The 16450-nt window shown below is 43.9% G+C and overlaps 1 protein-coding gene across 5 annotated transcripts in view; it reads left to right on the top strand.

Moving 5' to 3' along the window:
• The window catches only part of PAX2 (paired box 2), a 117526-nt gene that overhangs the window by 84425 nt on the left and 16651 nt on the right, over positions 1-16450 (top strand). For 3 of the 5 annotated variants that reach the window (XM_080400811.1, XM_080400809.1, XM_080400813.1), the window contains one exon: positions 68-16450. This exon is cut by the window's right edge and continues 16651 nt beyond it. In XM_080400811.1, coding sequence (XP_080256937.1) covers positions 68-144 — 77 coding nt within the window. In that variant the 3' untranslated portion in view covers positions 145-16450. The remainder of the gene's footprint in view (positions 1-67) is intronic. The other 2 variants (XM_080400814.1, XM_080400812.1) reach the window with 1 other exon arrangement.

Below are 16450 nucleotides of genomic sequence, written 5' to 3'. Positions count from 1 at the left end.
TTTTTTTGTTTTTTTTTTACTGTTTGTCCTTTCAACCAGTCCATTCTTCTCCTGTGTTAACTTTCAGGTTCCCCTTATTATTATAGTGCCACATCCCGGGGCTCCGCACCTCCCACTGCTGCCGCTGCCTATGACCGCCACTAGTTACCATGGAAACCACATGAAACTGCAGGGCGACAGCTTAGGCCTCCACATTGTACCTGTCTGATCACCTCCCTCCATCCCTGGGAAGGGTGAAGAGACCTTCTCCGTTCCTCCCCAGTCCAGTTCCTTCCTCTTCGCCACGAAGGCACCGGACCAAGCGCTCACCACACAAGACTGAGACCCCCGCCCTCCCCTGCCCCCCACCCCCACCGCTCCCCCCGTGCTGGGAAGAGCCTGTGGCCCAGCGGCTTCTCCTGCCGGAGCCCTCCACCGCGCCTGGGCCAAGTGCAGCCCCACCAAGCCCCCTTGGGCTTCCAGGACTTCAGGGGGACTGGGAAGCAATGCAGCTGGCAACCATTGCCTTATGGGACCCCCTTCTTCTGGGAGCGGTAGGGGCCGGGGGAAGCAGGGGAGATCGCCGCTCCTGAAACACTGATCCCCAAAGATACGGTCTCCCATGGCGGACCCTTCGGCATGTGCAACCCGCGATGCTCACCCTGTTCCCCAGGACAGAGGGAACGGTCTGGCTAGAGCAGAGACGGCAGTGCAGAGACCTGCCCCGCCTGGCAATGAAGAAAAGGACCAAGGACCTGCGCCCCGCGAGGGGTTCTCTGCGCACCTCATCCCCACGCTCCAGCACAGCCCCCCACGGTCGGCTGCACCTCGCGCGCGGCGGCTTTGCAGGCCAGAGTCGGGAGGAACCTCACACACACCCACAACTTCTGTGACACACAATCAGCTCAGACAGGAGGATGGAGCAACATTTACAAACCAACCGACGGAATGAAGAAATATATAAATAGATATATAAATATAACTGTGTTTTTATGCTTTGTCATGAAGGTCTGTAAAAAGAAAAAAAAAAAGAACAAATCCCCAATTTTCTAAAAAACCCAAGCAAACAAAAACAACAAAAAAACCAAAATAATAATTAAAAACCCTACAAAAATAAAACTCCAAGTCCCATCCCTCCCCGCCACCTGAATGGCAGACGAGTTCCTCTGACGTTTGATGCTCCTCTTTCACTCTAGGGTTTTGTTTCCTTTCTGTTTTGCACTACAATGGGATGGTGGTATTGGAGAGGATTGGATGCCAGCTCCACCCCTGTCGCCTCCTCCTCCTCCCCTTTCCCAAATCCTGTCTCTGGGGAGCAGTGTGGACAAGTCACATCTGACAAAGTTACCAAACACATCAGTCGACAAAAAAAGCACTCTGAGTCAACAAACGTTTTCCATGTCACTGGTTGGCAAACAAAGAAAACAAGCCCAGCTGCGCTCTAGCTGCGCTGTGTGGTGGAAAGAGTGGGGCTTCATGTGGGCCCATCTGATTGCCCTCTGGACAGCTGAGACTGAGATGGACAAATTCAGGATTGGCTGGGATTATTGCTTGGTTCCCTAGCCCTTAGCCTCTTCTCCTTCACCTTAACCCCTGTACCTGTGATGACTTCAGTTCACCCTCATCCCAACTCTCGCTATTTTAGATACGTCCAGCACCCATTCTCCAGACCCTCACTGCCGGTGACAACAGCCTCATGATCTGTGCCCAACACCTAATTTCCTAACCACTGCAGCCTTGCTGTTACGGCCCCCCTTCGATTCCCAGCCCATCTGCTCATACACCTACTAATTTATAGGCCTTCATTCAAATCCATATGCCTGCATTCAACCAGCCAGTCCCAACATACAGCCCCATCTTTTCATCTTCAATCCTATATTGTGCACCCCTAGTATTTACCCCTTACCCAAATGCTCACCTGATGATTCTCTAGGGATTCTCTGCTCTTTTTGGTTCCCAAGTGACTGGCAAACACTGTTCTGCAAAAGGCTAACTGTCAATAGAAACGCTTATTACTCCTGTATCGTCAGCAAACTCATAAACTGTTCCTTGCACTGACACTTCCTAAAAAATACTCAAAGAAAACATGAAGGCAGCTATAGCCTGTCCCCAGGGCATCAAGTCTGCCAAAGTAGATCTGTGTTGTTTTAGAGAGGTTTCAGATAAAACTTGTGGGCTACTGTCCATGGACAAAGACAGGATTGAGAATCAAACCCCCGAAGGGCATAAAAGTGAACAGCGGAGCAATCTGTACAGCCAACATTATGTATAAAATCCAAAGTTCCAAGCCTCAGAGGAGATGTGGTTGTGGACTCGGTATTCTGTCTCCAAGTTTAACTTGTATGTATGAAATCCATCATCAGTAAACAGCTGTGTTGATCCCAAAGGCCCCTTTCACCTAACACTTTTAGCCCTTGCATGGCTCTAGCTGATTATAGGTCTGTGTCTTCTTTATTGGGGTGCCCAAATGATAAGGGTATTTGGCGGGATGTTTACATAGAAGATATAGAGCTAAAATCTGTTCCTGTACAGAATAAAATCAAAGAGGTTACTCCTGTTCTATTAAAAGTGTCATTCTGCATGTCTTACCTCTGAGTGACCTGCTGCAAAGAGCGGAGTTGTTACACTGTCACCAAGACCAGAATTTGGCCCGTTATCTCATCTTATTCTGTATGAGAAGCAAATTCTGAGTAATTTCTGAAAATTTACTTTCACCACTCCTTCTGTTTTCCTCCACAGACACCAGACAGATGCTGGACCCTGTTAGCAAAGTCTCCCCTTTAGTGTCTCAGTACAGCCTTTGCTCTCCCTGCGCACCACCCCGTTTCACGCGGGTGGTCGGGGCAGAGGCAGTAAATCCCAGGACCAGCAAGGAGAACCTCCTGAGGAGGCTAGAGAAAAGGAGACTGTCCTGCCTCACACTTGGTGACCTGCAGTCCAGGGGCCACCTCAAGAGAAGCTAGCAGCTCAGAAATGCTTATTTTTATGATGGTGTTGTGCTAAACTTGAGACACGAGCTAGGGTATGAAAGCAGGATTTGGTTGGCTCACTCATGGCTGGCTTGATTTGACCCTCGGAGGGCCAAATCCATTGTTGGTGTAACTCCACTGATAAAAGAGGATTTCCACCAGGCACTGGATTGGTCTGGAAAGTTCATAAGTACGGCATGTAGTTTGACCAGGAAAATGAAAAGGAAAGCAGAATTATGCAAAGGACCGGGCAGTCTAATCCTCTTCCACCACCATCTGTAGACCCCCATGCGAATGTACTGAACTACATTTGCCAAAGAGTTTCTTGTGTTGGTTGTTTTGATTTACAGTCGGTGGATGCATTGTAAAGCAGTATTATAGCTAAAGTCTAGTATCTGACACAGGGATTTATGTGGTGATATTATGCAGAAGAAAACCATCAATATTCATATAGATTCCATTAGACTGGACTATGCAGGAAACGCAAAAATTCTACCAATTATTTAATATTATGTTATTTGCAAAAACAATTGCTGCTTTGTAGGAAGATAATGTGTGTAATGTGAAGGCAATTCCTCTTGTATATAAGTTCATCTCCATCTTCATCATGGTAGTTATTAAAACAACTTCGTCTCATCCTGTAGATAAGGAACACACTGTCTGTACTGTGCAAGTCTCGTTGTGCTCACTGAAAACAAAACAGTATGTTCAATAAAGCACAGCACAAATCCAGAACCTGAGGGAACAGCCAAACCTTGGAAGGACCCCTTCCCCAACAGGCCAACAGTTGCTTTGTTATAGGTGGATTTTGGGCTTTTTTTCTGTTCTTTAAAAAGTTTTACAGGAAAAAATGAGAAATAATTGGAGGAAGAAATCACTATGCAAAATCCAGTGAAGTCTATGACTCACATCTCTCTCCTCCATTCTGCTGTCTCTTCCCTTTCCCATTTCTTTCTCACACCCTCTTTCCATTCTGTTTCTATCCCTCTCTTTTATTATTCTTCATTCCCAATGTACTTTTCTGTCCAGAGAGGGAACAGGATTACTGATGGAGAGTAGGTATCTGGGACCTCAGACTCCCCAGTTCTCCTCGCGGCTCTAGAGAACCTTTGTCAAGTCCAATTTCCCCCCTGTGTCTCAATTCCAATCTTCTGTAAAATGGGGATAACAACAGTTCCTAGTTCACAGGGGGATTGTGCAGCTGAATTAATTAGCACCGGCTCAGTGCTTTGAGATCCTGGAAAGAAAATTCTATCGAAGTGTTAAGTATTATTCTGAATAATAATTAATGTTTCTATTACATTTCTCTCTTTTTCTCACAAATCATTCTTCATTTATTTATTCTTCCTTAGCTTTCCCTTCACATCTTTCTTCTTCTATCATTCTTAGCTTTGCTGCTACATTTGCTTTATCTAATGGACGAAGCAGAAATGTTGTGTGACTGGATCTCCTTCTGTCACCATTATTTTTGCGGGGGAAGAATCTCATGAGCTCTCAAATGCCATGCTTCACCAGAAGCAACAGGGACCATGGCATTTAAAACTGGGCAGCACTACTGAGTCCTGTTCTCTGAAGCTCCTGTATTTTTTTGGCCCAACAGGATGTGGGGCAAGATGGGAGGAGGGTTGCACGAGGCAGACACATTCAAGCTGGCACCCTTGTGACCTGTAAATCTGCTGGGGATGTTGGTGGCAATAAGCCCTGCTGTGGAAACAGGGAGAAGTCCACATCTTTCTGACCCATCGGTAGCAGTGATTCAAATTCAGAGTAAGACTTCAGAATTAATCACAACATGAATGTGAGGATGTTAAACAATGAAAGGAAAACAAAAAGCCCTGCATCTCTTTCTCCTCTTGAGTATATAATTATATATGCACATGAACATTTTCCTAAAGGAATTTTTGGGTTGCTGAACTGTTGCAAAAGCCCCACCCTTTTGTCTCTAAGGAAAAGCACCCCTCTGGGAAAATAAATGAGTCATAGCTGCCCCCTTTGGCACTGACAGAATGAGGGCTTCTGAGGGACCCCACAAATACCACAGTGTGCTCCTTGGCTGGGCCCAGGACAGTGGCAAACTTGCAAAGCAGGAAGGAGGGACCAAACAATGACAATTACAGAACTGATGACAAATCCAACCGTAAGCAGCCCTGCCGATGCTCTCCAGGCTAAGCTAGACATGAGATCATGGAGGGGAGGGGGCCAGTGCCAAGTACAGGGTCATATCCATTCTAGGCTGCTGCAGCCACTCTTGGCTTTTCCTCATTGCTTCAGTTCTGTTTGACCCTTTTCTTTTCTCTTTTTGTGCACATGAGAAATAAAAACAATTTTTTTTTTGTATGTCATTTTTGTGGCTTCTGGCTTGTTTCTCTCCTCTCCCGTCCCACTCCCCCCTTCCCCAGCGCTTCTCTCTGCAGTGGATTCCCCTTGAGGTCTCCAGGATGTTACATTTGCTGCACCTAGCACCCTTCGGGCACCATGTAAACAACACTATCATTGCTAACAACCACCACGCCATGTGATGGAAGGCACCACACGTATCTGCAACACCCTACACTGCAATCCAGCCTCTAAGCCCCCGCCAGCCCCCACCCTGCTCCTATTCATTCATTGCCAGCAGGACTCCCTCTTCTACTGATCTCACCCGACTGACTCCCAATGATCCATAACACACCAGGTATCCCCAGGTAGTTCAGAAAATCAAAATGCTCTTGGGTAGCCACAACATCAGGTAACCCAAACTCCCCTTCCCCTCTATGCCTGTTTCCTCATAGCCCCAGCTGGGGATGAGCAACACTGGCTCAACACATCCCTAGGAGGATTTTAAGTCTTCCAGAATCAGCCCTGATGCTCCATCAGAGCACTGGGGGCCTGTGCACGAGGTCGCAATAAAGCGAGGGTGGCTGACAGCTCTCAGCTCCCCACTTCTCTGCTACCCTTGTTTTAGTTCCATGAGAGGAATTCTGTTAGCTTGTTGTTTTATTATATCCTGCTCTCTCTTAATCTCTATCTGTCTTGGTCAACCGGGGGGCAAACCCAAATGCGATGTCATTAATAACCATTCTCCAAGCCATTCATCGTCTGCCTAACAAAGAGCTAGGCATTACATTAAGGTATGCTATAAACATACCAAATACTTAAGTATTCACTCTGTTTTCCCTCAGTCAAGCATTAATTCTGCAGGAAGTCAGATGCAGTTTAAGGTCATAGAGGCAGGGTAAAAATGTAGCAAGGAGTCAAGCTAGGCAAAACCAATTTTGCTTCTACAATTTTTAGGCATTTAAAAATATTCTCACAACAGCTCATGAAAGCCAGTGGGCCACATTTTCTGCTGCTGCATGTGTGTATCTTAAGGAAAGCCTGTGCAGAAGTGCTGTCATGAAATCAAATGCTTTTATGAAGCCTTTGCTCATCAGACAGTTAAAGTATTTCCTTTTGTTTCAGTTTGTATTTTCCCCTTGCAGCATTACAAGAATAGGCTGAAAATCCTCCAACAGGGCATTTTCCATAAGTGAAAGTAAATTTGTTCAAATCCAAACAGTCTGTAAAACCAATTCAATTTTCACAACACTGCAGCAGAACTGCCTGGCAACTCTCTTGGAAAGTCCGAGGCTTTGGGTTTGCAGGGTCCGCCGCCCACGAGGCAGGCCTGGGGTGCGATGCAGGGGTAGGCTTACGCTCAAAATCAGAACAAAACTGGACTCCAAGACTCTGAAATCTTTCATGTACCAGAATTTTCTTTATCTACCGAAGTTTAGGTGATAGGAATCAAACAGTGGATTAACAGATGATATCCTGGATGTTAAACTCAGTGGAATAAAAAGAAATTACTAATGTACATTCACTGTCAGAGGTGAAAGACAGGCTACAAATCAACAGACATGCACCAGAAGAAAGCAAAATGGATTTTCAAAATTAATCCTGGCCAAATAATCTTAGAAGAAACACTCAGAAACTAGCATGATCATCTCATTTGTATTGCACTGAATACAGCCCAGAGGATCACAGCCTGACATTTCTGCCTAAGTCTCCACAACTGATGATAGAATTATAGCAAAACTTTGGCAATTTTGAAGAACTTGTATATGTTGCAGAAAGAAATGCTTGCATGAAAGAGCTATTTCTACCATTCCAACTACTGTTATGTTCCTTTAGTAATCCTGCATAATCAATGGGAGTTCTGGGTGTGAAAATGTTGTGTGATGAAATTAAAAAGAGCACCACAGTCTGTCTCCTAATGAGGAAAATGATATTGTAAGAGATTATGCAACACTAAGTTAAGAAAACCTCTTTATGATTCTTCTGACAAGAAAAATAAAGATAAGTTTGAACATTCTGAGATGATGACAACCTTCTTTAAAAATAAATACATTCTTTAAAGAGATGTAGGCAAATAAAGATGATACACATCTGAAAGTATTAATTGAGGCAGCGGATGAATTTACTGGACACATAATCATTACTGAAAAACTGTAAGGACCTAGGGAACGGCAAAAATGGAAGAACAGCACCAATGCTTTAAAGGAAAAAACTGATCCTGAAAACTATCATCTAGTAGATCTACAGAGTGATGATTGTATCCAAAGGAAAATACTTTAAAATATTAAGGGAAGGATCAGCTCACTAAACAAGTAGCGGTTAATGAACACATGCATAATAGACAGTCTGTACATAAATTCTTGTCTGCTTTAGAAAAAAAGCTGGGAATATCCTTAGGACAGTTAAGTGATTCAGGAGCTACCTGCAGTGAAGCAAAGCAAGTTTGTTAGAGTCTGTATTGCCAGCCCCTCAATACTTGAAAAATCATGAACCAAGTACACATAAAACTCACAACATTGACTGGAAATAGCGTAATTTGTACATAGCAGATACCATTTTGTATATATGTATATTTATATACATGTATATAAAACAAAACCGAAACAACTCTTGCTTGACTTATAATTTTAGTGTTCTCAAGACATCTACAGCTATGTTATTAATTGTGCCTCTTCCACTGCAAGAGTCAGAAATTCACATTCAGTGAAAACAGAGTCTCACTGCATGGCAAGGACCCTGTGGTCTAGTGCTTTCGGAAGCAGCTCAAATGTCACAAGACCTGGAAATAGCCCTGTAACTCCTGGCAAGGCTGACAGAGCTGGTCTGATACCAAAGCTTGTCAAAGACTTGGGTTTTTTCCTGCCTTCTGCTTTGTGACATTTTGGTGGAAGCTGCCCATGCAAAGCATGTTTGATCATTTCAGGTTCAAAACTCTACCTGAAAATTCATTCCATAGCAGCTGCTTGGAGAGGACCTTTTCCCACTGTTCCTTGTCCGTGCAGCCGAACCCCGCCTTGTCTGCAACCCCTGCTTCCTGCCACTTCTGCCCTTTCCTTCAAGACCCCTTCCAGTGCCTTGCTAGTTCTCCTGCCCCAGGCATGTTGTCCCTCAGCATTGCCCCTCATGTGGAACATGTGGATTCTATGTAAATATCCTTCCTCCTCCCCTGCCCCCTACCCTCTCAAGTATAAACCCTCCCATGTTCCTTGTCATACACACTGGTGAGACCATCGTGCACCCCACCTTCCCTGCTCAGGCACTACTGGCTTCTCCACACACCCCTTTCTCCCACACATTGAGAACCTTCTCTATCCTTACTGTTTTCTGCTGCTCTCCTCAGTCCCGTTTACTACCCTGACAGGAACACCAGGTTTCAGGACAGATGCAATGTCCACCTTTACTACAGGCAGCTGAACTTCCCGCTGCCAGAGTCTGTAAGTGCTGACCAGCTGAAACTGAAACCACCTGTGGTTTCCAGGAGGAAAACTGTAAGGGACCATCTGACGCAATGCAATGCATGGCCGTGGTTTCACAGAGCACTACACAGTAGTCTTTGGTGGAAGGATAAGCTTTCTCTTATGAAACATAACAAAAATGGCTTCACTTCTAAATTATCTCCTTTCAAAACATATAATTTGCATCTGAATTATTGTTTTAAAGAGACACACCAACAATGATGTATTACAAACATTGCAGCTTTCAGCCCCAGACCAATTTCAAACACACCCTGTTGAACACTTAGAAAGGAAGACAAACAAATCTGACACAGTAAACCCAAAGGGTACAAGACTGAACAGTGTGAAATCTCACAGATAGAGTACCTCTGTGTACAGAAGAAAGAAGAGTTTTTCCTCCATGTCAACGTCCATCAGAATGCAGTTTTAACTACAGACCTGCATTTGGCACCTCCTTAAGACATCAACAAAGGTTAGTTACAGCATCCAGCTAACAAGGCAGCTTCACCAGGTGCACTTTTCAGACTCATATTATGAAAGTCAAATCATCATTAACAAGCAAATCAATCCAAAGCCCCATATTTTCATGCCCCTTTCTCTAACATCAAGACCACTAGGTTTTAATCTTACGTTTTTAACATCTCTAGTTTATTTTTAAGGAAACCGCTTTTAATGTAACTGGGAAAAGTGAGCTCATGGACCTAGATGCAGTATACTAGCAGCTATTCTTCTGCTGACTGGTTTTTTGTTCTTACGGTTTGCTAATTGAAAAAGATTGAAAATCACTTCTCTAGACACGCTTCAAATCTCAGAGCATGACATAAAATCCAGGAATCCAAATTTCTACCAAGGAACATCTAGCTAACAGTTAGCTGTCTAACCCATTGGGGAAGTTTATATATCCTATCCCCCTGTTAAAACTGAGTAGAAATAGGATAATAGCTGGCTAACGCTATCAGCTGAGACAACCTTTTATCTCAAGCAGACACGGTCCACACTCAGAAGTCCCAGACAGGCTCTGCTCAGAATCATTCTCCTTAAATGTCATGGATTGCCTGTTTTAAATTGAAAAGTCCTAGAGAAAAAAACAGCAGTAAAAGAATTGAGCCAAGGCGGCAAAGCTGGGTACCCAAAAGTTAGCAAGTTCCGTAATACAGGAAGACTGGACAGAACTCTGCAGGCAACGTGCCGGAGGGAACAGGAGAGAAATTAATTAACTTGTCATACTTTTTGCTCTCTTAACTTTGTAGAGCCTATTAGTAACCCATGGTAAGATTCTCACAAGAGGTTTGCACCACCACGAACAGACACCCCTTGTACACCCCCCACTCCCTGTCCATTGGTCTTCCTTACAACACACCTTTGTCCAGTGATCCATTTACATCACACAAATGTAATATGCTAGTAGGTTAAATTTGCTAATAAGCCAGGATGTGAGCATGTTACACCTACTTAGTATTCAGTTTGCTCTTTTATAAATGATTTGGTACAGAATCAGGCCCTCCTCTCCCTCTCTAGCTGACTCTCATCTGATTCTAATTCAATTTCTCTGCCTATTGTTTATTTCACCACTCCCCTGTGAAGTGTCAAATGCTGATGTTCCGTCAGCCTAGAACTGTCGTTTATATTTGTCATTCAGTCCTTGTTAAAAAATAAAACAGGACTGCGCCTGCCTTGGAGCGCTCTGCCTGGGAATTCCCTGTGGTAAAATTAGTCCATTTAGATGGAAAGTTTTGTGTCACTCCCCTGTCTAAATTGGCAGATCTGGCTCTTTTGCAAAAACCAATAAACTGTGAACCTTGATGCATCTGTCAATCAAACTCATCTTTCTTGAGCAAAGCCAGATGACAACAAAAGCTGGGCAGGCTCCTCCGATTGGTTCTTCTCATTTAGGCATATCAGGAGGCACCTGTCACTCCTCTGGCTCAGCATCGTGCTCAGAGGGACTCCATTCACGGAGAGATGAAGCCTTACTGGGGGCTGGGTTGGGGCTGGGATGGGGAAGGAAGAAGGGGGAGTTTACCCTCCTCACTCTCAATGCAATCTGCGGCTTGGCTCCTTCCTCATGGCTCTGGTGAGAGGCAAGGAACTGGCATGGTTTTTTCCACACCTTAAGTGAAAGCTTTGATTTCTTAAACTATGCAGGTTTTCTGGTGGCTAAAAGGATGTAGCAGGAGCAGTAAATGTGACACGCCACATCCCTGGGGCTCTGGGGACTGAGCCACAATACCACAGAGGAGAGAGAGGAGTATTCCAAACCCCTTTTCCAAAGCTGCTGTCTGCAGCCTGCCAGGTCACCCACCGAGAAGCAGAGGGTATTTCTACCTCTCTGCTAGGAATGGCGGGGATGGCAGACTGAGTGAACAAGGCCTCACATGCCAAGGGAAGCATTTTTTATAAAGGCGTAAAAGAGGAAGAAAAAAGGCAGCAAAAACAACAGCTCACAGCATGGTGCTTGAGAGGAGCTGGGGCACTTAGGAGCTGATGATACCTGTGGGAATGATCCCCAGAGAGATCAGACTTCAGGGGACATCTCAACTTGTCCAGTTTTCACTGGAAAATTCTGAATTCTGCTGTCTGCCCCAAAGAAGGGTGCCAAATTTTTATCGTTCCTTTTGCACTCAAAAAAGCGAATTTAACCTAATTTTTCAAAGTGTAATCATTTGCATTAGGTTGCCACTTGCTCTTCACTTCAAGAAACTTGCTCTTCCACAGAGCTACTGCCTGATGATGGATTTATGTTGCCTCTTAAGCACTGCATGACAAGCTCATTTCAGGCACCTCTATTTTCCCTTTCTACTTTGCTTTGCTCAGAACAGCTCTGCCATCATATGCCACTTACATTGTTTGCAGGTATCAACATAATTCTCTTGTCAGTGCGGTAGCCAGCCAGTTCTCTCAAAATCAGAATGCGGTACATGCCTAACTCTCACAGTTGTCTCACAAGTCTCACGGAAGTTTGGTGCTTTTGCTCCAGTTACAGGATATATAAGATGAAAATCTCAGCCTTCCTAAAACAGTTGTGAGTTCATTTGGTTCAACCATCCAGTTTCAATTACAGGCTCAAAATGACAACACAAAGCACTTAAAAACACACAGGAAAAGAGCTCTTTATGACATTTAAGCTCATGTCATTATTCTTGCAGGTGGACGAAAGCAATTCTTCCTTACTGAGTGTTTGAGACTCGCCAAACTGGGCATACAAAGTACTGATTTTCATGTGAGAAATGAATCTGGTAAAACATTGACCAGATGATGCTAGTTAGCATTCATATACACGTTTGCTGGGCTACACGTATAAGGTCAAAATACAATCTGTACATCATAGTTTGGGGTCTTGAAAAGCCTGCTGAAAGATTGCTTATAGCAGACAGCTGCAGGGGTACTGAACAAGTACACAAAGTAGCATAGCCACAGGCTACAGGCACGGAGAGAAACATTACAGTCCCTATGTACTGTGACTATGAACCATATTACAGCATCACCTAGAGATATCCAGACGACAACTCTGCGTTATGTACTGTACAAAGTAAGACATCACTCCTGTCCTGACCAACGCACTTATCATTAGACAAAACAGAGAGGGGAAGCGAGTCATTCAACGCTGCTTACCTGGTCCTTGACAGAAAGGGAAGGACGCACAAACCTCACCAGCCGTGCCAGCATGCTGGATCCTCCTGCCCTTTATGCAGGTAGGAATAAAAGCAAAGTGGGCCACCACCAATTAGCCCTAGCAGAAGGATACTGGCAAGCAATCACATTCTGGGAAGAGACAAGAGGTGGCTGCTCAGACCCACCTCAGTGACATACTTTGAAAGGTTCGCCATATTATTGAGAAAGTACAAAAAAAGATAATGAATCTTCAGCACAGGTTTTCTACCTTCTGCATCCTTTTCTGGCAGGGGAATACATACATACAGTGTAAAGAGTGTCTAAGCAAATGAGTTGGAAAATGCTGTGAGAAAATAGAAGAGAAACTTTAGGATGTTACATAGTGGAAAGAAAGTGTGAGCTAACAGATAGCTCACAGAAGCACATCGACAGCCTGAATAACAGCCTGAAAGCTATTTATGCAGGGAGACTCTTGGCCAAGATTCCCAAATGGAGCTCTCTAAAATGTACCCCATATTCAGGGATCTAACTAAATACCACAACTCTCCCAAATCACCAACAGCCCAGCATTTTCCCAGTTCATGAGCATCTGTTCTTGTTGTAGATGCACTCAGGAGTGGATTGAGATTTCCTTCCATGATTTACTCCCATCCCAGTACTCTACTTTGAGGATTCACTAGCCAGTAACCATAAGAAACTGGCCGGTATTCTGAACTGTACAATCTTTTGTTATTCGGTTTCACCTTTGTCAGCATATTCCAAAGGACATTCCAGTTGTGACCAGCTCCTCAAAAGGGTCCAAATGTGAGCTAAGCATGTAAATATGTACCGCTCAGTATTTTTACCAGAAGGCTTTGAGGAGTGTTTGGGGCACTCAGCTGCACATTACACACTGAGCTTTTGGGGAAAGTTTTGTAACAACAACTGCTGAAGATTCCTGAAAATCGATCCATTGTTTTTAATGTGTCTAATCAGACCTGAGCTTTAATTAATTTATTTATTTTTAACTTGTCCTACTTTGAAAATTCTCTTAAGTTCATTAGGAAAAATCTTACCCTGTTCTTCTACAAGCTAGGATACATGTATACCATCCAACAACTTCTTAAGTTTTACTATAAATCAGAAGGGATTTAAATTATACCCTCTGCTCCAACTATTTCATTGTGCTCCCCCTTCTGTCTGCATCAGGTGATCACTCTCACTAGACTGGTCATTTCTGTCTGTAGCAGGAATTCTCTTACTGCTTTGTGTCTGCACAGCAGGTAATGTAGCGGGCTCCTGGCCCACACCAGAGGTCTCCAAGAGCTACCACAAAATAAACTGTAAATGGCAAAATATTTTTTGGGGAAAGACCACAAAGTACCATTCCTAGGAAACATCCTGGTGATGTTGAACATTTCTTCTCCTTGGAGGCAACTTCTCTGCCATTACTGACTTCCCAGAAAATCCTGCTCTGGGTCAAGGTGCCATATGAGAAGTTCCCACCAAAAGGAGGGAGACAGAGTACAGACAAAGCTAAAGGTAACTTAGCACAGTCTTGGATTCTGGAAACCCGGCACAGTCTTTATTGTTATCTCCAGTATTGTCCTGTGTGTCTTTCTATTTTTATCTTTGAGTATGGATTGCCCATTTTGACCCATTATTGTTTGTTTATTCATCTGCTCTACCTCTTCATATGTATTTTGCTTGGGTGATACAGCAAAAGCAAAAATTCAGTAACATCTTTATTTGTTCTGAGACTTGTTTGCCTTCACAAACTGAGACTGAGCACAGACAACACCTGTTCCCTCAGAAGAGAGGGAGACCCCATAACATTTGGGACCCGTGGTGAAGGAAGTGCCAGGGGAAGGCAGATGCTTATGTGGCTGTATCACAGGGCTGGGCTTCATAATTTTTGTGTTCCATTCAGAGGTGACTGGGAGGAAAAGAGGCAAGGCTTTTTGGAGCCCTTCCTTCTGGGTGAGTTGTACAGCAGCAAAGGTACTGGATTTGTGTCACCTCAGAACTAAAAGGGCTTTAATATGGGAAAAGCAACAGCTTTGATGCATCTCTTCCCTTGTGCAGCCATGCAGAACACAGAAGTTGAGCCTGATTATTCAGTTACATATGCACAGAGCTACATGTATGTTTTTTTGTGCAATACATATCTGTGTACTACCTCAGAAGCATCAGAGGCTGCATTAAATGGACAAGCAAAAGCGTCAAAAGGCAGCTGGAATCTTGCTACTGACTTTGGTTTATGCTCCAGAACAGCAGAAGGGTTCTCATGCTCTTAATTTGCCAAAATGGGTACTTCTTAGTTTGACATTCCCCATACTGCTAAAAGAGGAGATATATACTGACAAAAATCATAAAATCATACAGCTGCCAATGTCCTTACCCTCCTTCTCCTCAGACATTAAGTGTTGTGATTGCAGGTCCTCTCACTTTGTCTCATTAACCCAGTTTCAAGGTGACAAGTGTGGTGAATCTGTAAGCTTAGCAAAGATGGAGAATGATGTTCCCGACACTGTTTCTCTCCAGGCACCCAAAACTAGCCAGTGTTCTGTCTAACATGGCTTGCTCCTAAACTGATCAATCTTCAAAAAACCCCGGCAGGATTCTAGTTGCAGTAAGCAGGGCCAAAATAGTAACAACTATTGTTTCTGTCACCTATCCCCATTGTATTATATTTTTTCCCCTCAAGTGAGCTTTTCTCATCTGTCTCTTATTCAAATGCTGAACAAGTCACCTGAAGTACAGCCTAGACTCAAGAAGCCAAAGAGAGAGGAAAATGCACATTAGGAGGAGAGAGGGGAACAGTCTGAAAACAAAAGCTCTAGCCATCACCTTTTTGCAAAAATGACCCATGCCTCCTCCATGGAGGATTTCATGTCCCTGGAATAATCATGGTGCGAAAGAGCTCCTTTTCTTGCTGCTCTCTGAATTGCCAAAGTAGTAGACTAATACTCACAGTAGTTTCCGCTGTGAATTCTAGCATGACTCCAGTGTTTGAAAATACGCAATCCTGATAGCAACCAACTTGTTTATGCAATCACTTGCAGTACTGAACTTGAGCAATGAGATTTTACCTTTCTGTCCAAGGTCACTACTGTTTCTCAGTCCTACAGCCAGATGGGTGTATATCTACATTGAGGTTAAGTCCCTCAGACTCATTTGAGACCTCCTATCTAGCTCAGTTAATGTTACAATATTAGTATGACAAGTTTCTTGTGCTGTGCTACAGACAGAGATCAATTCTACAAACATCAGCGAGAATCTCAGTTCTGCTCCTGACAGTATCCACTTGGCTGGGAGGTTAGTCCCTTGGATTTCCTTTTGCTAGCCATAGACAGAGTTGATTAAAAACAAATTGCTACACAGACAAGTGCCACCTCTAGCAACAGATAGAGGTCTCCTGCTTCTCTCCCAAGATCAGGCACTGGTGCTGTGCCTTAGAACACCTCTGTTAGGATCTTTAGGACTTCCCACAGCTTCAACTGGAATCATGACCAAACAGAAGGCACTCAGGGATCTCTTATCTTCAAGTGACCACAATAATCTTCCTTACAAGTCTCACATGAGCACAAAAAGCTCTTGTTTCTGCCCAGACTATCTACAATTTTCTGTAAACTTCCATTCCAGATTAATCACTACATACGGAGGCGAGGCAAAGCATTATTATCACTGTTATTTTCTCCACCAAGTACAGAAGAATCTTCTGGGCTCCAGGAAGAAATCTTAGCTGAACTCTTCACTCAAAGTTCCTTCCAAATTCAAATCTCTTTCATGTCTTCAGAAATTTTCTGTTCTGTTTTACAATTATGCCATATCCTTACCTTTATCTTTGCTCCATGTGGTCTGCTGCTATGCTGCTCAGGGAATTCTTTGACCTCTGCATCCCCTGGTGTCAGGAAGTCTCTTAATTGCAATTCATCAAAACGGTTCCTGAACGCTCTGCAGAAGGCAAGACAGAGGCTTCCTTAGCAGAACCAGACCCTGCAGGTCACAAGAACACAAGAAAAAGATGACACTCGATTAGGTTACAAAAAGCAAATTCAAAGCTGATTAAAATTTTTCCCCACAGTTTGTATTTTGACCAACTGAATTCATAACCACAAGAAGTTATGAAGGTCTCAG

The sequence above is a fragment of the Falco punctatus genome, assembly GCF_963210335.1.
Source record: "Falco punctatus genome assembly, chromosome: 9".
NCBI lineage: Eukaryota > Metazoa > Chordata > Aves > Falconiformes > Falconidae > Falco > Falco punctatus.
This window is presented reverse-complemented; position numbering and strand designations above follow the sequence as displayed.